The sequence below is a fragment of the Lutra lutra genome, chromosome 18 (genome assembly GCF_902655055.1).
Source record: "Lutra lutra chromosome 18, mLutLut1.2, whole genome shotgun sequence".
NCBI classification, from domain to species: Eukaryota; Metazoa; Chordata; class Mammalia; order Carnivora; family Mustelidae; genus Lutra; species Lutra lutra.
The window spans coordinates 22,049,990-22,075,053 of record NC_062295.1 but is presented as its reverse complement, the minus strand read 5'-3'; the positions used below and the strand labels follow the sequence as shown (position 1 = coordinate 22,075,053).

General features: G+C 51.2%; 1 protein-coding gene across 6 annotated transcripts in view; it reads right to left on the bottom strand.

The window, feature by feature from the left end:
• KATNIP (katanin interacting protein) overlaps nucleotides 1-25,064 on the bottom strand; it is a 173,588-nt gene that overhangs the window by 30,130 nt on the left and 118,394 nt on the right. For all 6 annotated transcript variants that reach the window (XR_007124556.1, XM_047714380.1, XM_047714384.1 and 3 more), the window contains 2 exons: nucleotides 18,708-18,845; nucleotides 2,598-3,477 (listed from right to left, as the gene is read on the bottom strand). Coding sequence is in view for 5 of the 6 variants with exons in the window: in XM_047714380.1 (XP_047570336.1) it covers nucleotides 2,598-3,477; nucleotides 18,708-18,845 (1,018 nt within the window). In the remaining variant the exon portion in view is untranslated. The remainder of the gene's footprint in view (nucleotides 1-2,597; nucleotides 3,478-18,707; nucleotides 18,846-25,064) is intronic.

Below are 25,064 nucleotides of genomic sequence, written 5' to 3'. Positions count from 1 at the left end.
CCTGCCCTGAGCCCAGAGCAAAGAAAGCTGATCTCATGAAGAAGAGTGCGGGAAGGTGGCAGAGTCAGAGCCCAGAGGCCCTGGGGAGTGGGCTGGGAGAAGTCTCCTGGGAGCCCACTGGCTTTCTGCTTCTCCCTTCCAATTTTGGGTGATGGGCAGCCACACCTCCGGTCTCTGGAGGTCCTGCGCTCGAATGGGGCAGGTGCAATTTTATTCACCTCTAGCCAACGGACCCCTGATGCAGACACTTCCAAAATGCAGATGACATTACAATGAGATGCTTTGTTGGACAAAAGGATTTCTGGGCTCTATCCTTTGGTGACAACAGGACTCTGGCCCCAGGGAAGAACTCAGGCAGTCACTCATTCTACAAGCATCGTTGGAGGGCTCGGCCGGCGGCTTTCCTGAAGGGCACGGCTGTGGGATTTGGCTCTATGTAATGGGTAATTTAAAATTTCTAAGCAACTTTCCTTTTTAGCATGACTGGCTTAACAAGCATTAAATCTCCAGGGCTCGGTTCTCAATGTGTCATTAAGCCAAGCAGCGAAATGCCTGGAAAGAAATTAAAATGAGACCAAATCTTCTGAATGTGGACAAGTTAGAATAACACCCATCACCTCGAAGGTCCCAGAGGTTCTGTGGGTCTGTTTACCAGGAAGGCTCCGGCTTGCCTGGCTCTCCCTGGTGGGGTGGCTGCGGAAATGGGGTGTCACTGGGTTCAAGGCGTGGATGCTGGAGCAGGATGGCCTGGGTTCAGATCCTGCTCTAACCCTTTCTGGCCACGGGACGTGAGGAAAGTTACTTAAGCCTCACATTTTCTTTATCGTCAAATGAGGCTGGCGTGAGGATGAAATCATTTTGAGTAATGTGCCTGGGTGAAAGCCGAGCTTAACACAAACATGCCACACATCCAGCCACCGAAGTTCCTTCTTTACACCACCCCTCCCACGCTGCAGAGGACCCACCACCTGCCGGGCACCTGGGTCCGGGGGACCCGATACAGATGAGACACAGTCTCTGCCCTCAAAGAGCTTCTCAGTTCTTCTGCTCTGCTCTCTTCTCTCACACCGGTCTCACGGTGAGTGGGGGTGGGCAGCAGAAATGTGTAAGGTCGGGGAGCCTGGAGGCAGAGGGGCGGGGAAGGGGGTGCTCAAAGCTCTGCCTGGAAGGGAGCCCACTGTTTACGTGGAAAGGCGCCCTGAGTCTGAGGGACGTGCCCTACGGGACTTTGGGGGTCTCTGCATGTCTAAGCGTAGACTCTGGCTGAGTGCAGACCATAGAGGTCTGTCTTCTGGATGGTAACAGACTAGATGCTGACCGGATTCACTAGGGAACAGATACAATGGCTTCACAGATACACCAAGAGGCAGAATCAGGGAGTGGGGGGAGGGACGACGATCAAGGGCAGTTAACACCTGCGGCTGGCACTGTGCCAAACGCTGCTCATGTAGACTCTCATTCTGCCCTCCCAGGAGATGGGTGTGGCTGGCGTCATGTCACAAATCAGGGAACTGAGCCTCGGAGGGATTTCAGAACTCGCGATTGTGTGGGTGGGTGACGGGGAACCGGGACACAGGCCTAGGTGGTTTGCGCTTGCAGTGGTGCGGGGTTGGGCGGAGCTCCATTCAGAGGACCTAGGATCTGGGGCTCGCGGGGCACTTCCCACACACCAGCCTCCAGTTGCTATGTGACGCCATCCCCTCATTCATTCCTCGCAACACTGAGGGGCGGGGAGGCGGTTCATTCCCATTTTACCGATGAGTGCACCGAGGCTCAGAAAGCGGATGTGCCCCGCTCTGCAAGTCCCAGCCTAGAAGTAGCAGAGGCTGGATTCAAACGGTCTGACACTCTCCCAGGAGCCAAATCCGAGTGCAAATATTTAGAAACTCAGCCTTTCAGATTCCTCAGATAGAATCTACCTCAAAGTTCACACACCAGGTGAGTCCTCCCAGCAGATTTTTTTTTTTTTTGACCTACATAGTGGTTTAAAAATAATCACAATCTGTCGCCAACACTGAAGAATAACATTGCACACTTCTGATTTCTCTTTACAAAAGGAGAAGGGAGACCTGGCACATCGGCCTGGCATTGCTGAATGCCAGAAGACATTCTGAGTGGAGTAGCAGCTGCCCGCTTTAGATGGGCTGGCCCTCTCCAGCGCCATAGACCTCACCACTCCCTATAGTACTACCATACCCAGGCAAGTGCCCAAGGGCTGGTTATCATCACACTTGTGTTACATTTCTGACGGTATGGTGAGGAATACAGTGAGGTCACTAGAGACCGATGTCTCCATCAGAGGTGGAATAACAAAGCCTAGAGTGGAAAAGCCACGTGGTGAGAAAAATGGGCAAAAGGGAAATAACTTGGTGGCAATGACAAATCGAGAAATTTAAGATGCAGAATGTCTTGCCCATTCGGCTCATCGCTACCACCTCTATGGCCCCTGAGACCACGAATTTGTGATGACTGGTTGAGAAGAACCCCCTAGCTTCACAGATGAAACAAAGGTTTGTGGAGCCAAATGGTATCGTGCCAATCAGAGGCCCGCACTCAGGGACAATGGCACCCCAGGTCTGAAGGCTTCTCGAACTTACCTCTGCCGGTCGGCGGGCCATCGCTGTGATTGCTGACGAGGGTGTCCTTCTTTGGGCCCCGCCTCCCACTAGCAGGGTGCTCCCTGCTGGCGGGCTGGTTAAAGATGTCAAAATCATCACAGACTTTGGGGGTCACCTTCTGGGCTCTCTCCCCAGTGAGGACATTCCAGCTGTTTGGCCGCCCTGGCTCACGCCTGGGGCCTTTCTCCCTGACCTTGGCCTCTCTGGGAGCCTCCCCGGGAGCCTCCCCCACAGGGTTGGTGGTGGTGTCTGATCCAATTCCGCCTTCCCAGTCCAGCGGCTTCTCAGGACTCAGCCACAGTGGTTTTGACTTCCTGCCTCCCTGCTTCCCGCCCTTCCCTGTGGCAGAAGGTTGCAACCATGATGGGGTTTTCACTGGCGGCTCGGAGACTTTTCTGCCCATGAGGTTTTCCAGCTGTTGGGCCAGAGAGAGCTCTGGGTCAAGGGGAGGGCATTCCACAGGCGGGCAGAGTGGGGGAGCCCCTGGCGCACCACCCGTTGAAGCTGGGGCTACCGAGCAGCTCGCGCCTTCGTCTAACTTGGACAAGCTGTTCTTCGCGCCGTTGGGAGGATTCATTTTTCCACCAAGTAACGTTCCCTGGGAAGGAAGCTTCACATCGGCTACTGCTCCAGCTGGAGGCGAGAGCTCCCCATCTGTGCCAGCCATCTTTCGGGCCTCTCCGCTTTCTCCCAAGGGGGCACCCAGGGCCCTTTCCCTGCTCTCGTCCTGCTCCTCTTTCACGCCAACCGGGAAGCTCTGGTCAGCCGGGGCCTCTCCACCTCCTTTGTCTAAAGTGCCATCAAAGATGAGATTTTTATTGACGTAAAGCTTCACGTTCTTGGCACCGATGTCAAGATCCTGAAAACACAAGATTGAACAAAATGAAGCGGCATGGCATGAGGCTGACGTATCAAAGTCTGGAAGGAGGGGATCAAAAAGAAACATGTGGGATGCTAGAAACGCGAGCTTTAAAAAAAAAAAAAAAAAAAAAACAACTGTAGCGCCCGGGATGTTAAATAAAGCTAGTGTCATTTCTGTGTGAACCCTTCTGTGCTCTGTAAATCAAAGGATGCTCACACACGGCCTGATTGCTGCCTTTGCACCGTTACTCCCTGCTGGGACACTGGTAACAGCCCGCTAATTGGTCTGCCTGCTTCCTGTCTCTTGCTGCCCTCAACCTCAACTTCACATTGCCAGAGTTCACTCTCTGCAAGAACGAGCTGGCCCGGTCCCTCCCCTTTGTGAAAGGCTTCTTGTTCTTCACTGCCTGTTCTTTAATACATGGTTCCTGGGACCTCTGCCGTTGGGAAAGCCTGATGTGCACGTGAAGTGCAGAGCCCCTGATTCCATGGGTGTCCGATGTTGGGTGCCCTGAAAGCAGAGCCTGAGGCAAGGGTTGAGTATAGGTTGCTTATTTGGAAGCTGTTCTCAAGAGGGAGTAGGGAGAGTAAGATAGGGCAGGAGAAAACCCCCCAACAGTTTTTGAGCTGGTCCCTGCGGTACACAAATGGGACTCCATCCCTCTGGGGCACTTGCAGGGACCCAGAGAACGCACCTCCGAAGTGTCCCTCTGAAAGCAGGAGGCCGGGGTGTTTATCCACAGACGCTTCCGCACTGTTGAAGGTTGCCCCGAACGCATGGACTCCCTACCCTACAAGCTGAGGGCGCTACTGGCTTTCGAAGGGCAGAGACCTGGAAGCCCTGGAGGTGGTGCCCTGTGAGCACGCCCAGGGACTGTCCCACCTCACCTGTGGTGGGAGCGGGGCCGAGGGGACGTGGTGTGGCCCTGGACTTGTAACAGGGTCTCCGGATGGTTTTTGGCCCATGGAAGGCAGAGAACCTCAGGCCGATGGGATGCATTCCCAAGTCCCCGCCATGACATACTTACCGTAACCTTCACGATAGGATTCCTGGCTTAGGCTTCCCGTCCCCTCCTCCCCAAAACCCTTATGCCCCTACACAGGCATTGAATGTTTCCTTGTTCGTGCTTAAAATATCATCAAGCCTCCTCCCGCCACGAACCTGTTTCTCCATTCCCCTTTAGAGCAAAACTCTTTCTTTGAAAACAGCTTGATGGAGAAATAGAGTCCGTACTGCATACAGTAAACCGTGCGTGTTTCAAGTGTACAGGGTGGTAAGTTTTAACACGTGCATATACACTACAGTGTATCATCTCCACAATCAGGCTAACGAGCACATCCGTCGCCCCCAGAGGGTCCTGGTACCCCTTGGGAATCCCACCCTCCCTGCTTCTGCCGTTCCCAGGTGTGTCCACTTTCCGTCACTACAGATTACTCTGTATTTTCTAGAATTTTTATATAAAAGGAATCCTGCACTGCGTACTCTTCTTGGCCTGAATTCTTTCACTTGGCAGAAGGAGGTTCACCGTGCTGTGTGATTAAGAGTTTTATTCCTTCTCATTGCTGAGGAGGGGCCCGTGGTGGGGGCGCCCCCAGATTTGTCTGTTCAACTCTGAAAGTCACTGTCATGGCTGCTCCTCCGCCCTTGTCTCTTGGCCTCATCCCCATGAGGCTTTTGCCCCCACTTCTATGTGGATCCCTTCTTGGCAAGGGCACCAATTGCTGGCATGGAGAAGCTTCCTTGTTAGTCTGGGACAGTTCGGGTTTACTCCTGTTGTCCTGCTGTAATCACTCATAAAGCCCACTTTCCACCCCCTAGAGTGTCCTGGTTTGGAGATCTGCTGGGAGAGGCGCAAGTCCTCAGCTGGGCCTCAGTCTTGTCTGTGCAGCAGATTACCCGCCTTCTACAGATTTCTTTCTGGGCTTCTGGGCCCTGTGCTCGCCTGGTTTCCCTCCTGCCTGGTTTCCCTCCTGCCTCCGGCTCTCCCGGCTGCAGTGCCAGGGGCCTTCCTGTTCCACTGCTTCAGGTTGCCCCAGGGCTCAACCCCAGGCCTCCGGATCTCCCCGCACCCTTCACTGGGGGAGGGGGGGTTCTCATCCAGGTCCAAGGCCCTAAATACCATCTTCCTGTTGACGACTCTTGGTTATTTTTATCTCCAACTGAACTCTCCACCAAGCTGTGACGGTGAGACCTGTCTTCTGCGATATCAAACAGATGTCTAAACATTAATGTGCCCCAAACAGGATTCTTTTTTTTTCTTTTAAGATTTATTTATTTAGGGATGCCTGGGTGGCTCAGTTGGTTAAGCATCTGCCTTTGGCTCAGGTCATGATCTTGGGGTCCCGGGATAGAGCCCCATGTCGGGCTCCCTGCTCAGCGGGAGTCTGCTTCTCTCTCTCTGCCCCTCCCCTTGCTTGTGCTTTCTCACTCTCAAATAAATAAAATCTTTTAAAAAATGACTTATTTATTTTAGAGAGAGAACATTTGAGCAGGGCGGGGGCAGAGGGAGAAGGAGAGAGAGAATCTCTGGCAGACTCCCTGCTGAGCTTGGAGCCAGATGCGGACCTTGATCCCAGGACCCTAAGATCATGACCTGAGTCAAAATCAAGGGTTGTATGCTTAGCCAACTGCGCCACCCAGGCACCCCATCTCAAACCTGGTCTTTGCCCATCTTAAAAATGGTCCCACTCTGAAACTGGATGGCCCCACCTTGGAGTCCTCCTTGATTTCTCCGGTTCTCTCACTTAACGAATCCCGTCTGACAGAAGGCCCCAGGGGTTACTTCCAAAATCCCTCCCGAATCTTTGACCCCTTGTCCCTGAATGCGTTGCTGCCTGTCAGCCCCGGGTGGTAGGGGTGGGGGTGTGCCCATCTTTCCCCGAGACAATGACCAGAGCCTCCTAACTGGCCTCCGCTTCCTCTCTGCACTGTCACTGCGCTCCTGCCCCACACAAACACACTTTATTGTCTACACAGCAGCTAGTCTTTTTTTTTTTTTTTTTTTTTTTCAACATATCAGCTCATGGCAGCGCCTGGCTTAAAACCACCCAACAATCTCCCACGACACTGAGAATAAATTCCAGCTCCCTTCAGCGGCCAGTGAGGCCCATACGATTGGGCCCCTGCTGACCTCTCTGACCTGGGCTCTTGTCACATTCCCCCTCCTGCCCCCACTCCCCACACACTGGTCTGGTCGCTGCTCCATGATCCTGCAAACCTCTTGGCCACCCTGGGACCTGTACTGGGGCTGGGGAATTCTGCCCCAGACATCTGCAAGGTTGGCTCCTTCTTGTCTTCCGAGAGATCTTCCTGACCCTATCTGGAGCCCCCAACCCATCTGGTCCCCTCTCTCTCCCATCGCCTCGTTCGATTTCCCTCCCATCTCTGGAATGGTCTTGCTGATGAGCTTTTAGCTTAGATCCTGTCTCCCCCATCCAAATCTCAGGCCCCAGACAGTGGAGGCCCTACCAGTCTTGTCTAAGCGCCCAGCAGGTGCCCAGCACGTGAATGGCCCTCAACCCTTACATTGGAACTACAAGAGCATGAACGCTTTGGCTGCCAACCTGCGTTTGAGATATGGGCTCTGAGACCCCAGGGTTGTCCACCTCTCCGTATTCCCCATCCTTAGCCTTCCTTCCGCTGGGCGAGGAAGCTCTAACTGAATTTCTAGTTCGCCAAGTTATGGCCATTGAGGTTTCTGTCGCAGTTTCCAACAAGAAGCATCAAGCCCATGCTACACTACAGGAACTCGGCTTCAATCATCCAATTGTGGGATGGCAGGCTACTATTTGCCGACTGTCAGAAAAGTCGATTCTCAAAGCTCGCTTTTACATGTTTATATGGATGTGTTCTCTGTTTAGCGGAGGCGCAGAGCGGGTGCGTGCTGTGAATTAATCAGGAAACAGCTATTCGAGAAGGACAGCGCGGGCAGCGTCAATGACTCGTTCTGCACGATTTCCATCACGGAAACATCTGGCGAGACAGAAACACTCTCATTTCAAGAGGTGATGGGGGTGGTGGGGAGGACTTCCGGTCCGGCGCTGTCAGGAGGTGGGCACCCCAGCTCTCCTAATGAGATGTCTGGCTCCCGAAGTGTGTTTGTCTACATTCCACGGACAGCCTGGGGCACCGCCTGACCTCTAGCCATCCGCCGCCCAGCTCCCTCCAAGAAGTCTGGCAGAGAGGGGACAGAAGGAGGGATGCAGGCTGTGGCACGGGGCCCGGCAGGTGGAACCTCAGGGCGTGATGGGGGTCGTGGGGATCCGGGAGGCTTGGGCCCTATCTGATGGTGCTTAAATTATCGGGGATTCCAAGTATTAAAAAAAAAAAAAAAGTAAAAGGCCGCATCATGTCACCCAGCCTTGGAGCAACTCCGCAAGGTGGGCGGGAGGGCCCGTCTTTCAGTGAAGACATTGAGGCTGAGCCTTCCTGGGGGCTGTGCAGCTGGTGCGTGGGGAGCCACTCTGACGGGCATCTCCCTTTGGGGCAAACTAGACCCTGGGAAGGCCTGGCCATGGGCAGGATCACCTGCCCTAGGCAGACCTCCAGCCCCATTTCTAGCTTTCACTAAGTCCCTGTGGACCCGCTCTCTCCTATCCCCATCCTGGCTCCCTCCTCAGCCCAGGAGGCGGAGGAGGCGGTGGCTTTGGGCCCTGGGTGGGGAGGGAGCACCCTTTCCTCAGCTTGCGGTGAATGGGAGCGTCCTTCCTTGTTCACACCCTGACTTCACTGTCCTTCTTTATAGTTGACGAGGACTCACTATGTTGAGACTGTCATGCATTTGTAATACGACAGTATTAATATTATTTCAATCTACGTACTTGAATCGACTTTGCAAGGCCACTGTCTTCCTTGGCCTGGATGCCGAATGACCTAGCTCTCTTCCCTTGAGCATATGCAGCACCCGGGGAGGCCCTACTAAAGGCATCCCACACTCTACAGGTTCTGTCTTGACCTAGAGGCTTTGGGCTGACTGGGAGGGGGTTCTCCCCGATGGTAGGTTTATTGGGGGTAGGGGGCTTTGGGGACTGAGCTGTTGCTGCCTAGGACCCAACCTGCAGGCTTCAGGACCTGACCTCTCCAGAAATCCCCTGGCCTACCCCGTGTTCCCCTCCTCCCCTCCTCCCCCTCCTCCCTTCCTCTGGTGGGATCGAGGGTCCTCCTCTGGGCTCTCAGAGCCTGTCCCTGCCTGGACGGAAGATCTTCAAGGACAGGGAACAGTCCTGTCCTAATTCCTATCTGTCCTGAGGCCTGGCTCTGGGAACTGAACGTGCTCCTTTCCTGGAGTACCTGAACTCGAATGTTTTATGGGGAGGAGAACTTAATGGCCTTTTACACATCCCTGGGGGAAGAAGGGCAATGAAAATCATTTTTGTGATGTAGAAAGTCGGAAGAAGATGGTGAGATGCTGTGACATTTGACAAGCACCTACTACTGGCTGGGCTCTGGGCCAAGTATTCTGGGCCCCGTCCCACCCCCTACCCCCCCACCCCACCCCCCCGCCCCGACATCACAGACGCAGGGCCATAGACGCAGATGGAATGTGACAGATTGGGTCACTAACTCGCGGCCCTACAGCTACATCTAGGCTGGGCTAGCTCCCGGAGCAATTCGTGTTTCCAAAACCAGTTGACAATTTCTAAACATTGAGAGCTTTCTGGCCTCTCTGGAACATTCAGGCCATCTGACACCACGGGGCCAGGGCTGAGGGGCAGTGACCACTGCCTCGATAGGCTCTCCGGCGACCACAGTCTCTACTGAAAGGCAGGAGTGTGTGATGGGCCCCAGATGGCCTGGTAGTCATGTGACCACTGGTCAGCTGCTCTGCTGTCCTGTGCCTCAGTTTCTCCCTCTGTAGAATGGAGCTGATTATGCCATACCCATCTCAGAGGGCTGCTGGGTGGAATAAATGAGCAGATACATGCGTAGCTCTTTGACTAGTGCTCTAGAAATGTAAGCTACCGTCACTGTCTTGTGCCCAGTCCACTGTCTGGACAATATGTCCTGGCCAAGGCTTGGTGCTTGGGACTAGTGTAGGCTGGAGACTCCCCGCTCTGCTAAGGCTGCAGCAATCCCCATTCCGGGCAGAGGCTGGCAGCGGGCAGAGGAATCCCAAGCCCCATAGGGTGGGTCCTAGACACACTCTTGCTGCCCCTAGGCCAGGACTCCCCTAGATCTGGGCTGAGGCCCCGGAAAGCAATGCTTGCAATTTTGTTCAATCGGATACATAACACATGGGGGGCGGGGGATTTTGGGGTCCTTGGCCTGTGTGGGATGCAAAAGAAGAAAGCAAGGTTCATCTTAAGGAGTTCATGACAGTCTGTATATTAACAGGTTACAAACTCAGACACTTGTAGTACCAGTGGTGGTGCTGGGGTGGGGGTGCGGGGCTTGTACTGAGTGGGAGAACACACTCCCCCCAGTCCAGAGGGTGTCCGGGGCCACTCAGCACCAGCTGGTGGACGCCACACTGAGATTGTTGCCAGTTCATCAAAAGCCAAGTTTCAAATGTTGTCAAGTGATCCCCAAGCTGGACAGCACTGTAAGGGCTGAGTGGGGCACACCCGCGGATGGCTTTGGCCAAGGGGCACCAGTTTAGGGCATCAGAGGCTCAGGAAGCTGAGGAACACCTAAGGAAGCGTGGGACTTGGTGCCTGGAAGGGCGTGGGGCAGGCTAGGGGTGTGCAGGAGGCTTGGGTGCGAAGAGAAAAGGACCTCGATGTCCCCAAAGGCAGGGTCTGTACTGAGCCAGGCTAGGCATTCTAGATTCTGGAAAGAGCAGGAGCAAAAGCATAGCAAAGAGAACAGTTTTATGGGAAGCAGAGGGAGATAAAAGTTGCACAGGGATGGAAAAGCCAGGGGGCCAGTGTGGGGGTCGGGGAGCGGTCCCCCCCACCCACATGCATGCACATATACTGGAGAGGCGATGCGGCATAACAACGTGTCACTATGTCAGGGAGACCAGTGGGGGCGGTGGGGACTGCGGTGCGGTGACTTGGCTCCCCCAGAGCTTCTGGCTGTGGATGTGGCCTGGTGTCACCAGATCTTCATCTCTTAGTAAAGTCAAAAATCCATATTTTAACGCAAAATGTCCCAATGTTTAAAAGCTGGCAATTTAAAGAATTTTGCAAATGCCACATGAGCCGGCCGAAATGTGTCTGCGAGCTGCCTCTGGTTGGTGGAGGCATAGCCTCTGTCACGGCCTTCTTGCCAGGATGCACCAGGGCGAGCTATTAGGACTGTGTCCCTCCCCGGAGGCCCTCTGTGGCTCTGAGGCCCCCTAGCTTGTCCCCAGTTCATCCCCCATCACTGCACCGGCCCCAGTGAACTATGGTTTGCTTTTGATCTCCCTGGACCTCCCCTGACTGGGTGTGAGCTGGCAAGGGCAGACAGCATGTCTGATTCTAGGCCCCAGCACAACAGCTGAGTGTGGGGGGATCGATAAGTCTCTGCTGATGAGACAGGGGGCTGAGCAGATGAGGGAGGGAAGCAGGCAGATGGGATGCGTTCTGCTCGGGTGGGGGGTGGTGGTCAGTGGGCAGGAGGCGGGGGAAGGAGTGGCTGGTCTGGAAGGAGACAGATTTTGGCAATGGAAATAGCAGGACTTAGGGATGACTGGCAGCGAGGGGCAGAGGGAAGAGAGAAGGATGCAGAGGTGGGAGCCAGATGCATGCTGCAGGCTGGGGCAGACCTGCCTGGGCTTGGGTGGGTGAGGTTGGAGGGTCAGTGACTTGCTGGGCAGAAATGCCAAAGACAAGTGTCTGAGGGCCAGGGTGGAAGCTTGGTTCAGAAGTTAAGCTTGGGGGAAGGTTTAGATCTGGGAGCTGATGAATTAGTTCAACAGCATGTCACTTCTGTATTCTTCAAGAAAAGGAAAAAATACCTAGTTTAGATATCATTTCTCCTATGTTCCCTTCTCACAGAGACAGCACTTCAGTTTTCCATGGGGCATCCATCCTTCCCCCAACTTCCCTTCAGAGGGATAACATGAGCCTTACTCCAGGTTGCTGGGTCCTAGACCTGGGACTTTCGTGAGGACAATCTCTTTCTGCAAAGGCTGCTGAAATCAGGAGTCTGATGTCATTAGGTTACCACCCCCCCGACCCCGCCCCGCCCGGAACCTGAGGATGAAGCCAACACAGAGGAAAGCAGAGACACATGATCCTGGATGACATCACATGAGCTCCTGGATCCTGCCATGCCTGAAGCCAGCCACCCCACACCCTCCTGTTACATGAGCCGAGAAACTCCCTTTTGTGCTTAAGTCAGTTTTAGGTTTTCTGTCTTTTGCTACTCAAATCAATAGGTTCAGTTACTGAATCACTACTGGCTGAGGTGGGCAGAAGGCAGGAGATGGGGTGCCTCACCCCAGAGGGGGTCTGGAATTTATCTAAACTGGAATCTGCATAGTGGGTGAGCAGCCCTCCCTTACTCAGACATCTTGCCCAGCCCTGCTACTGCTCGTCCTGCTATAGTTTGCACAACACAGTGCACATGCCTCCGCTTCCATCCTGGTTCTGCATTTGTGCTCTCATTCCTGCTGGGAGAGGTCTGGTCCTAAATCCCAAACTACCCCTTGGATCCTGAACACCTTGTTGGTCCCCTCTCCAAAGGCTGAATTCTCTGCTAGCATCTCCTTCCCCTGCTTGCTGGGGACCTGCTTCAAACCAGGGACTCCTGGGGCTCTCAAGGTTACCGTGATCCTAACCTCCTGAGTGTGGACTCTGGTCAGAGGTGAGCACCCTCTGGTGATTGCCAGGGGCTGAGACCAAGCCTGGGGTCAACCCCTCAGAAAGACTCTCATGCACCTGGGTTGGTCCCCTTTCCACCAGCCACTCTGCTAAGATGCCACCGTGTTCCCCAGACCCGAGGCTGCCCAGACTCTGCCACGGGGCATAGCCGCCAGGCCACGCCAACTCAGCCCACCGAAGCCCCTTTGACTTCGAAGCCATTGCCATGTTTGGGCTTGGTTTATATCCCGATCCAAAACAAACCAACCACAAAGAAACAATTTTGAGACCATTAGGGATATCTGAACACAGATTGGATATTTGATGATTATTAGTGTATAATTAGTCATTACCGTCTGGTAGGGTCATGACATTGGGCTTATATAAAAGCAAATTCCTTATCTGTTAGAGAGGCACACTAAAGAATCTATGAGTGAAGTGATAGGAGAGCTACAATCACATGTGGGGGAGGGGGGGTAGATGAAACTGGAATGGCAGGATGTCCATGACTGCGGAGCAGGTGAAGGGTGCATGCGCAGTTACTGAACTCATCTCTTTCCTTTGGCGTTTCTTTGAAAATTCTCCCTCCTCTCCCAAACAGAGGCCTTGTTGAATGCAAATATCGTCCTGGGATGAAGTGAGTCTCCCCATGGTGCACCCTCTAAGCACCAGGACGCTCATTCAAGCCACCATGACCCATAGCTGTGCTATGCTAGAAGCCTCCTTTGGGCACCTCCCCACCCAGCCCCGTTCCCTCTAATCCATTCTCCAAACAGCAGCCAGAGTGATCTTTTCAATTTCTCACTTAGACTATATTATCCCCTGCTCAAAACCCTCCAATAATGACCCTAACAGCAGACACGTGTATAGAGCTCACGAAGGCCAGGAATCATTCTGAGCACTTTCCGTGTACTTAACTGAACAATAATTACCCCATTTTATGGATGAAGAAACCAAGGCACAGAGATGTGGAGTGACATACCCAATGTCACACAGCTAAAAGGAGGAGCCAGGATTTGCCCCAGGGGCTCTGGCTCTGATGCCTTTGCTCTGACCATTCCTCTATTCTGCCTCTCCAGGAATAAGGTCTGAACCAGGGAGGGCCCCTGGTTCCCCCCTATCTCTGGCACCTCCCCTCACACACTCCTTTGTTCACCAAGTACTAAGCAAGTTCCTGCCTCAGGGCCTTTGCTCTGGCTCTGGCCCCCTGATGGCAGGCTTCCCACCACTCAAAGCAGCCCAACCTCCTTCCCCCCAGGCCTCATTCCCATTGCCTTACTGTCTCACCTTCAGAACACTTAGCACTACCTGAAATTAACATTATTCATTTATGCCCTTGTTTATTTCCCTTCCCCTGTGGACAAGGGCCTCCTCTATTAGGCCACTGTGGCCCCGTGAGCACCAACAGCCTGTGTGTCTAATACACAGTCACCAGCCCCACATGGTTGCTGAAGTTAACATTAAATGACATGTTGAGATGCAGTTTCTCATCAGGAGTGTTGGCAAGAATGGAGACAAAAGGGGACCGTGGGCGCTATTGGCGGGGCCATCTATAAAGTGGAGCAGCCACTCTAGAAAATAGGATGGAGGTTCTGCAAAAAAGTTAAGAGAGAACTATTGTGCGATCCAGCGATTCTGCATCTGGGAATTGGTCTTTACGAAACGAAATCACTCTCTCCAAAAGGTATCCGCATGCCCGTGTTTGCTGCAGCATTATATTTGCAACAGCCAAAACACGGAGACAACCCAAGTGGCCAGCAGCAGACCAACGGATTAAAAAGATGTGGTATATCCACACAGGAGACTATTACTCAGCCATCAAAAAGGAGATCTCGCCATCTGCAAAGACATGGCTGGACCTTGAGTACCCTATGCTAAGTGAAGTAAGTCAGACAGGGAAAGACAAATATTGTTTGATCGCACTTACATGTGCAACTTGAAAAAACCTGAACTCATGGATCCAGAGAACAGATTGGGGCTTGCCAAAGGTGGGAAGTGGGAGGAGGGTGCGATGGGGGGAGGCGTTTGAAAGGCGCCAATTTCCGGTTATGGGAGAAATAAGTCCTGGGGATGTCCCGTACAGCATTGTAACTGTAGTCAACCATATCGTGTTGTATATTTGAAAGTTCCTGAGAAAGGCGATCTTAAAAGTTCTCATCATCAGGAAAAAAATGTTCTGTAACTATGTGCGCTGACAGAGGCTAACGAAACTTATTATGGTGATGATTCTGCCATATAGACATACGCCAAATCATTAGGTCGTGCACCAGAAATGTCTAAGAATACAATCTTATATGTCAATTACAACTTGATGAAAAGAAAAATCAGTAAAATAAAATGCAGTTTCTCCATTGCACCAGCCACACCGCAAGTTCTCAACGGCACCTGTGGCTCATGGCTACTGAACTGGATGGGGCCGACATCCTGCGGTAGCGTCATCACAGAAAGTTCTACAGGACAGTGCTGGCTTAGACCATCATGGAGTATCACAGAGATACACGCTGGGGAAATCTAACATCCATCCATCCATCCATCCATGCATTCATTCATTCATAAACTATTTAATGAGCAGCATTTCTGTATATGGACGATACCACTTGGCGCCTGTCCTGCCTCCCCCACTGCTGTGACCAGGCCAGAGGTGGCATCTGCGTGGTTATGTTATGGGTGAAGATGGTGATAACTTGCCTGTTTTTACCGAAGATAGACTTGTTCTGAAGGAAAACATAGACCATGGGGACCTGCCGAAAGCCCACTTCTTGGATGGGTTACTATACACTCTAGGAAGGAGACTGGGTCCTTCCTCCCAACAGATGTAGCTCGGCAGAGGAAGTGGTGCTGAGAAAAACTGACATCCCTCACGTTCTCCTCCCAGCTGTGTCCCTCGCAAGTCACTCGCTGGGCAAGTCACGCCATCCGAGGAGTACCAAAAAAATGTGACAGACGTTATGATCACAGCCTCCTCCTGAGCCCGAGGTAGACATCACTGATCCACCACAACACCCTTCTCTTTATGAACCAGAAGGAAGGTTCGATTCTTCTCAAGACGGCACTCCGGGCAGCCACTTCCAAGCAGGGCTGACAAAAAAGACGCAGTCTCTCTGCCCCCAAAGAGCTCACTATTCTAAGCTCCAGCTTCTTCCCCGACAAGGTGGGGAGTGATGCCACCTTGCAGGACTCCTGGGGGTTAACTGAGATGATTCGTTTGTTGACTTATTTGTTCACGCATCAAATGTTGACCGAGTGCCTAACAGGGTGCCTCACGGCCACCTGGTGGACACAGGTAAACGGGAGCTGTGATGAGTACAGATGTCTGTGCACTGCCTTCTGTTTGTCTGGGTGGCCGGATTCTAGTCCTCGTCCTCACTTCCCCTGAAGTCCCTCCCCCTGGGCCCACCCACACTCACCACATCGCCTAATGGGGGGTCGGTGGGGCGGGGGGAAGCAGGGAACCCAGAGAAGTTAGCTTGAGAACTTGGACGCGCAACATCGTATTTTCCGATAAAAGAGCCTTCCCTCTTTCTAGCACCTTCTTTTCTTATGTTCTAAATAAGCCTTGGTCGGAATTGCTCCCTACTCCCCGTTTAACTTTTCTCCCTTGGAGTCTCATACACAAAACACTGTATTAACTAGCCGTGTCTACCAGGCCGAGCTATATTTCCTATAAACTCTCATTTCTATCTCCTCTAAAACACACAGTAATAGCATTCTCCAGAGAATATTAAATCAAACCAACCTGCCACTGCGTTTGTTTGCGCTTTCTGCCCCCGGTAAATTCTGGCAACAGATGGGTGTGCGTTACGTAAGCGGCAGCCCTGGGCAGGGACTGCAGTCCTCCGCACTCTGCTCCTTGTGTAGAAATACCTCAGGACTCGGAGCCCGGCCGCCAAGGCTCCCCGAAGCACCCCCAACGACCCCCTGATGTCCTACTCCTCTTTTTTATTCTTAGCGCACAGGGAAGGCTGAGCGCAGGTTCAAGAAGAAAGGCGGGCCTGGCCATAAGGGATGAAGCTTATCTGCTTTGTAATCCAGCACATAAAATCCGCTTTTCTTGGCCAGAGACATATATATTCAATGACAGGGCTGAGAGCTACAGGGCACGGGCTTGGGCAGCGAGCACTGTTTCATTGCTCCTTCCAGAAGATGCCGCCGACCACCTGCCAGGAAGTGTCCAGCCAGCTTGGGAATGAGCAAGCAGGACCCTACCTGCAGAGAGTGCCTGTGGCTACACAGGGGTGGGGTCCTGCCAGGGCCTGAAGGACAGCCCCTAAGCATACAGCTGGACCCCTGGAGAGTGGGGAGGGGCTGGGAGGGGGAGTATCCGCAGGAAGAATTATGGGATGCAGGGGGATGGGAAGGAGGGAGAAGGACCGGACTCCCTGACCTTGATCCCCAGCTCTGCCCTGACCTTGGGTACCAGCCTGTGCAATGCAGCAAATGCCAATTCTCTGTGTCTCATCTGGCTATCAAAAGGCGTAAGATAAATTACCTGTGGGTTCTCGGGCAATGAACTCATTCCTTCATTTGATAACCACTTTGAATGAGCAGAGGCAGAGACAATGCAGGCCCTGCTCCCAGGAGCCCATGGTGGTATGGGGTAGGCAGATGTCCATCCCGGTACAGGGGTGATAGAACATATTCATGAAGTCCAGAAGCGGCATTGGAGGCAGGGGTCAGGACAGACTTCCTAGAGAAAGTAATGTTTGGTTTTCTGGGAATTTGCAGCAGAGGCAGGCACCTGGAGCCGAGCCAGATGGGAGGGGCCAGGGCCGATCTGTTAACTCCCAGGCAGAGTGGTGGAGAGGCACAGCAGCTGACACTTGGGGGGGGGGGGGGGTGTGGCCACAGCAGGGGGTGGGGGCTGATGGTAGGGAGACGTGGGGCCTGGTGCCTGGGATTACGGGGCCCTGATGTCATGCTCGCGGGTTTGACCTGGATCGTCCAGGTCAAGGAAAGCCTTGGAGGGTTTGAAGCTGCATGATCAGACCTCCCAGTGGCTACTGGAGATGAACTGGAGGGGCTGGGCCCTCCTCCTGGAATACACTTTTCTCCTTTTCTGCGTCAGCTCTGTGCCACTGTCTCTTCCCACTGTGGCTCAGGTGTGTACTTCTTCTAGCACCTTCACTGAGCTCACCCAGCCTGACGCAGATTCCCTCCCTGCTGCAGGGGCTGCGTTCCAGACAGGCCAACTCCAGCCCAAAGATGAGTTTGCTTTGGACTGTATGGTGGTTTCAAAAGAATTTAAATTAGCTGTTGACATTTACAAACCAGAAATGCTCCTAACAAATTCCAGATTCCCAGCTCCCCAGGAATGTTCATCTAGCGGTCCTGGTTGGCATATGTATGTAGCAACCATTAGCTGAAGCTGACAAGTGGCCTTCCCTTTACCTTAAGCATGTGCTTACCTGTTTGCCACACTCCCCACCATGCCCTACTGTCTCTCTTGACAATATTGAAGCTGAGGACCAGTTCCCCTTGCTCATCTCCCTTGTATTACCACATCCCTGAGAACAAATTAGAAAAGAAAACAGAACAACTGTCCCCACATCTATCGAAAGAGGGGAAACAAGATGGGGGTGGGGGGTCCTGTCCTTCCTCACCCACTGAGTTCCCTGTTGAGTTCCAGGAACTCCCATTTGAAACTCAAAGTCACCTCCACGGAGGCCTTCAGCACACTGCAACTTATTTTTACATTTACTTGTCTGCCGGCTTTTAGACAAGGTGTACCTCCAGGGCGTCTTTCATATCAATGTCCTCCAAATTAATCAGGAAGCCCGACGGCACATGTGCTCAACAGTACATGTTGAATGAAGGAACAAGTGTAAATGAGAACATGAAAAAAGTCCAGAGAAGGAAGAGAGGTTAAGCGCTCCAGTGTAGGGGGTGTTGTGGGGGGTAGGAAGAAGGGCAGGGATTCTGAAACTGGAGGGACAGAAGAGCACAGAGGTTAAGAGCCTGGCTGTTCAGAGTGGGGTCCCCACAACAGGAACACCAGCACCTCTGGGTACAGTAACTCATGCCCTGTCCCTTCACCCACTGAATTAGAACCTGTGTTTTAGCAAGATCCCCGGTAAGCTGTCACAGATTAAATTCTGAGACACACTGGCTAAATGAATGCGCCGAGTCTGACTGTGTGGGTTCATTCTCATGGTGACGCTTATTGGTGTGTGACTCTGAGCATGTTACATAACCTTTTTGTGGTTACCTAAGAAATCTTTCTGTTTCCTTATCTATCAAAACTGAGCCCTGGTTCCTATCTGTCTAGTTCCCCCCAAGGGTGGCCTGATTTCACTTCCCAAACCTTCAAGTTGCGGCTCTGCTCCCCGTGGCTCTGCCCACATGGCATGAAATGCCCACCCAGGCACTGGCTACACCCAGCAGGAAGGGCAGCCGGGCTTCTGCGAATGCATCTTGCAACTTCAGCACCCAGATGACTGGACAGCGCCTAGGTGCTTCCTTCAGTCACACACCCAGTGGGGAGTCAGGGCCCTTACTTACGCCATTAGCCGTCCAGTAATTCCAGACCTTGATCTTGGCTAGACCAAAGTCCTGCAGCTGTCTGGTGTTGCGGATAACAAAAAAGAGCTGGAGCGGTGGGTGGAAGGGGCACATCCACAAGGAAGGGTCTTCCATGCTCTGAAACACCAGGAAGAGAGGGGTGTCGTTAGTCCATTTCTTTTTCTCCCTGAAGTAAACGGGCTGAGGGCCAGGAGGCCAGGCCTCCCTTCTCTACATAATCTAGGGTGAACTCTTAGACCTCACCTGCCCTGACTGCACTTTGTGGCACAAAGCTGCCCCCTGGGCCTCTCTGCTCTGTCATTCAGACTGAATTTAAAATGCAGCGGGCTTTTATTTTAATCAATTTAATCAGCTTTGGGGAGAGCACTGGGGGTAGGGAAAGATGAAAGAAGAGGATGGGAAAAGAGCAGTCACTTGGGTTATTTCATTAACCCAGCAAGCAGAGTCTGGTTTTCTTTTACAAAACCCTGTGGAATTTAAAAAATGTAAAAATAAAAATAATTTAAAGAAGAAAAAAAAAAAGAAAAGAAAGAAACTGGAGCAGACCTTGGGACAGGGTTGTGGCACCGAGCCCCAGGAACTGTTCTCCTCCCTGGCAGGGTTTCAAAGACTCAGGACCCCTGAGTGTGGTTCCTGTCCACCGGCCAGGCTACTCTCAAGGCCAGAGGGGCAGAGGAGCGCGGAAACCCCACTGTTGCAACTGCTTGTGCCGACAAGATTCCACATTGTGGGTGCTTTAGGTAGAGGTAGAAAAAGCCAGATCCAGAGACTTTACTCAGCTCCAGCAACTTCCTGTCCAGAGAAAACTCACAGCTGCTGCCGAACATCTCCCACCAGGCTTGGCCTCAGGGCCTTTGCACAGGCTGCGCCTCTCCTTGCAACATGCTTCCAGCCTCTCCCACCAGCGAAATTCAGCACAAATATGCTGTCGCCCCCACTGTCACCCCTTCCCTGATACCACTGCTCTGTCCTCCAGGTGCCCACGATTCCTTGCACTGCCTGAGCCTAGCATTTCCTCAGTGTCCCACAAATACCTGTTTTCCAGTCCAGATCACCCCTCCAACACACTTGGCTTTGTGCTCCGGAAGGGAACTGGCTATGTCTAACTCATTCCAGAACGCTGCACGTTCTTGGCACATGATAGAAGCCACAGAATCTTCATTGAATGAATAAATGATGGAATGAATGACTGATTGCTATTTACCTCCTAATGGCTGTCCCTTTGTGGGAAGTCTAGAGAAGAGGCTGCAAACTGATCTGGCCTGCAGGCCGATTTTGTTTGGCTTGTGACATATTAAAAACACATGGTTGGCCACATTTAACGATGGGGAAATTTCCCCTCCCCTCCCAGAACTAGGGTTTTGCTTGGTGTAGACATGGAGAACACGGCCCCAGTGGGCCCCTGGTGGCTGCTGGCTGGAGCCAGTGGGGTGGTGGGGATGGTCTCTGGTGCCCCAGTCCCCACCATTCCCTACTGTTCTACACCCCATTGTCTTCCCAGGATATGCCTCTGTCTGGCCCCTGCAGGCGTCTGAAGCTTGGGTCCCTGCTTTTAGAGGCTGAGAGTAGCAGCGAGGTAACCACAGCATCTCTGACATGGGCTGGAGTTGTCCCCTTCACCTAAAGACAGCATCGCTGTGTATTTGAGAAGGTCTCAACTGGACGGCCAGCTACTTGACAGAGCCAGGAAAGGAGGAGATTGGCTGGCTTGGGGTGGGGGGTGGGTAGGTTCTGCCGGGCCCAGGAGATGGAGGCCCAGGCACCAGCTGCGGGAGAGAACAAAGGGGGCTTGTTCCAGCGACAATGGTGCCTTTCAGGAGGGAGGCGCCTACTTTTGTTAAGGGAGAGAGAGGAGTTCAAGGGGTTCTGACTTCTTCTGGCCAAGTTTCTCAAGCTCTGCAGGAACTTTGAGTGCTCTGGGCAGCTGCAAGGGGTCAAGACAGCACAGCTCAAAATCCACTGGGTGCCCCTCATGCCTTCCCCAAGTCAGGGCCTAAATTGGGTCACTGTGGCTGCCTGACAAAGGAAGAATCTGAAGGCTGAGCCTTGGACGCGGGCGAGGGGACCGTAATTGATTTCCCATCACATCTCTGTCAGCAGGAGGGATAACAGGAGGACTAAGTGGGAATCATGGTGTTCAAAGTCAAAGAACATTAACCTGTGGGTAACTCAGGGCCTCATTAGCAGACGGAGTCTCTAAGAAAAAGGCTTATGGGAAGCCGCTGAGGGCTGACCAAGGTGCACTGAGCAAACGGCAGGGGCCAAGCCAGCGGGCCAAGCGTCTGCTGTGCCTGCTCATGGCAGAGAGGACAGAATGAGAATCTGCTGCCACCGTGACCGCCCCGGGTTTTCTCAAAGCCCTGGGAAGGACCAGCGCTGCAACCCGTGTCCTGGAAGGAAGACCAGAGCTCTGCCATGCAGCAAGGGGTGTGGCCAGCCCAAGCGGTGGAGTCAGGATTCACACCCATTTTCATTCATTAATTCATTCTGTCTTAGTGTGCATTCACCGCCCCCCCACCCCCCAAGCAGACCCTGAGGCAAGGATCTGATTGTTGGGAGATTATGCGGACACCAAAGGAAACACCAGTTGGGAGGGCGGGGAGGCGAGGGGAGAACAGGCATTCCATAAAGAGTGTGTTACCAAGCTAGCCTCTCCTGTGGCATCTGGAGCTTGGTGCCACCAGGGAATGTGGGAGCCAGAGCAGAACATGCCTCAGAGCAAGGCCACCCTCGGGACAAGGGAGCTGGGGTAGTCACACCCCAATTCCCACCAGTGTAGGTGGAGGGTGGCTCCTGGGGGCTCAATTCCCCATCAGTCTGGGTCTGCTTCAGGGGAGGGAAAATGGGCCCCCGGGGCCAGAAAGACAATCCTCCATCAGAGAAATATAGAGGCAGGCACACACAGACGGAGGAAGGACCAGGGGCTGGGGAGGCATTGACAACATCTGTTACCCACTTGCCCAATATAAATCCCTCGTGCAGGAGCCACATGCAAGGGTAGGCGGCGAAGCCCCGCCCACCAGGTCCCAGCTCTGCACCAGCTGTGGAAACAAACAAAATTGCCAAGAAAAAAAAAAAATCAGTCAGGGATACCCTGGACAAGGAAAATAAGAGAGAATTATTCATGGCCATTGGAAGGGTATTTTTTAGAACATATGGTCAGGGTAGTCCTCTTGCTGGAGGTCCCTAATTCCTAACAAAGGTGCTTTCCTCTTGCAGAATTAACCCAATGACGCAGATCCACGCCCTCGGGCAGATGCCGGATTGCCCACAGAAGTAGCCCCAATTTAATAAATTACCGTAATCAAAAAGCAACAAGCTACTGATACACACACCAGTTTGGATGGATGTCAAGGGCATTATACCGAGCGAAAAGAGCGGGTCTCAGAAAGGTTACAGGCAGTATGATTCCATTTATATAGCATTCCTGAAGTGACAAAAAGCACAGAGAACAGATCAGTGGTTGCCAATGTCAGGGATGGGTGTGGGAAGGTGTGGCTATAAAGGGCTGCGTGAGGGACTCCCTTTGTGGTGACGGAAGTGTCGCTATATATCTTGATGTGGTCGTGGTTACTTGAATCTACGTGTGATAAAATTGCCTAGAACTCACACACACACACACACACACAAATGCGTGTATGAAGGTCTGCACCTGGTATATCAGCTTTCTGGTTTTGATAATGTACTATAGTTACATAGGATGTCAGCGATGATGGAAGCTGGGCCAGGACACGTGGGACCTCTCTATACTTTTTTTTGTTAGTTGAGATATTCACATATATCAAATGACCACTTTCAAGCATGCAACTCAGTGTTTTTGTTGTTTTTTAGTATGTTCCAAGGCTGTGCAATCATCACCACTATCTTTTTCTGGCATATATTTTTTTTACTACCCTAAAAAGAAACCCCGTACCTTTTAGCAGTCATTCCCCACTCCTACCTCCCCCAGCCTCTGGCAACCATGGATCTACTTTCTGGTTCTATGAAGTGCCTGTTTTGGACACTGCCTATGAATGGAATCGTACTAAAATGGTCTTCTGTGTCTGGTTTCTTTCACGCAGTGCCCTGTTTTCAAGATTCATCTGTGATGTAGCAGATGTCGGCGCTCCCTTCCTCTTCAGAGCTGAGTACTATTTCACTGCATGGCTATAGCACGTTTTCTTTATCGGCCCATGGGTCCATAGATATTCAGGTCATTGCCACCTAGCGGCAATTATGAATGATACCACAATGGACATCCATGTATGCGCTTTTGTGGGAACACATTTTCAGTTCCCTTGGGTCTGTACCCAGGATTGGAATTGCTGGGTCATGTGGTAACTCTACATTTAACTTCTGGAGAAACAGCCAAACTACGGTCCGCAATGGCCGCACCATTTTTCTTTTCTGTTCCCACTGGGAAGGTAGGCTTTTCCCACGATTGTCAATACTGTTATTTTCTCTTTTCTTTTAAAAAATAGTAACACCTTTGTGGGTGTCAAGTGATCTCTCTCTGTGGTTTTGATTTGCATTTCCCTGATGATGAATGATGTTGAACACATTTCCATCTGTTTCTTGGCCAAGTATGTCTTCTTTGGAGGAAAGTCTATGCAGAGTACCTTGGCCATATTTTCATTAGGGTGTTGGGTCATTTTGCTGTTGAGTTTAAGAGTTCTTTTCTTCACATATTCTGGATAATAGACCCTTATCAGATACATGATTTGCAAATATTTTCTCCCATTTTGTAAGCTGGTGTTGGGTCATTTTGTTGTTGAGTTTAAGAGTTCTTTTCTTCATGTATTCTGGATGATAAACCCTTATCAGATATATGATTTGAAAATATTTTCTCCCATTTCGTAAGCTAGTGTTCAGTCATTTTGTTGTTGAGTTTAAGAGTTCTTTTCTTCATGTATTCTGGATGATAGACCCTTATCAGATATATGATTTGCAAATATTTTCTCCCATTTTATAAGCTTTTCACTATCTTGATGAATGTCCTTAGATGCAAAAGTGTTTTAAATTTTGATGAAGTCTGATTTATCTATTTTTTCTTGTGTTGCTTGTGCTTTGGATGTCATATCTAAGACCTCATTGAAAAGCTCAAGGCTACAAAGATTTATATCTATGTCTCTTTTAAGAGTTTTACAGCCTTTGATCCATTGAGCTAGTTTTGGTAGACGATGTTAGGGTATGAATCCAACTTCATTCTTTTATGTGCAAAAATCCTGTTGTCCCAATACCATCTGCTAAAAAAAATGACTTTTTTCTCCAACCATAGTATTAGCGTCCTTGTTGAAAATCAATTGACTGTAGATGTAAGGGTTTATTTCTCTATCAATTCTATTCCACTGATCTGTCTATCCCCATGCCAGTACCATACAATCTTGATTACCGAAGCTTAGTAGTAAGTTGTGAAACTGGAAGTGTGAGTCTTCCAATTTTGTTCTTTCTGACATTGTTTTAGCTATTCTGGGTCCCTTAAACTTCCATATATATTTTAAGATCAGTTTAACAATTTCCACAAAATAGGTAGCTGGAATCTTGATAAGAGTGCATTAAATCTGTAGATAATTTGGGGAGCACAGCCATATCAATAGTATTAATTCTTCCAATCCATGAACATGGAATGTCTTTTCATTTATTTGGTCTTCCTCAATCCCCACCAACAATATTTTGTATTTTTCAATGTATAAGTCTTTCACTTATTTGGTGAAATTTATTCTTAAGTATCTTATTCTTTTTTAATTTAAATTGGTACAGCCACTGTGGAAAACATTTGGAAGTTCCCCAAGAAGTTAAAAATAGAGCTACCTTAAGTATCTTACACTTTTTGCTGCTATTTTAAACAGATTTTCTTCCCCTTAATTTCCTTTTCAGATTGTTCATTGCTAGGGTATAGAAATACAACTGATTTTTTTGGTATATTGGTCTTTTATCCTGTAAACTTGCTGAACTTGATTACACTTTATCAGTAATTTTTGTGGATTCTTTAGAGTTTTCTGTATATAAGATCATATCACCCACAAATATAGTTTTACTTTTTCCTTTCTAACCTCTTATTTCCTTTGTTGCCTAACTGCCCTGGGGCAAATCTCCAGTACAAGCTTGGACAGAAAGGGAGAAAGCAGTCATTCTTGTCCTATTCCTGATCTTAGGGTGAAAGTTTGCATTCGTTCACCAGCATGATGCTAGCTGTGGGTTTTCACGGATGCCCTCTATCTGGTTGAGAATGTTTCATTCTATTCTTGGTTCATCTATGGTTTTCATCACAGAAGGGTACTGAATTTTGTCGAACACTTTTTCTGTATTCATTAAGAGTCACATGGTTATTTTTCCCCCATTCTATTAACATGTTGT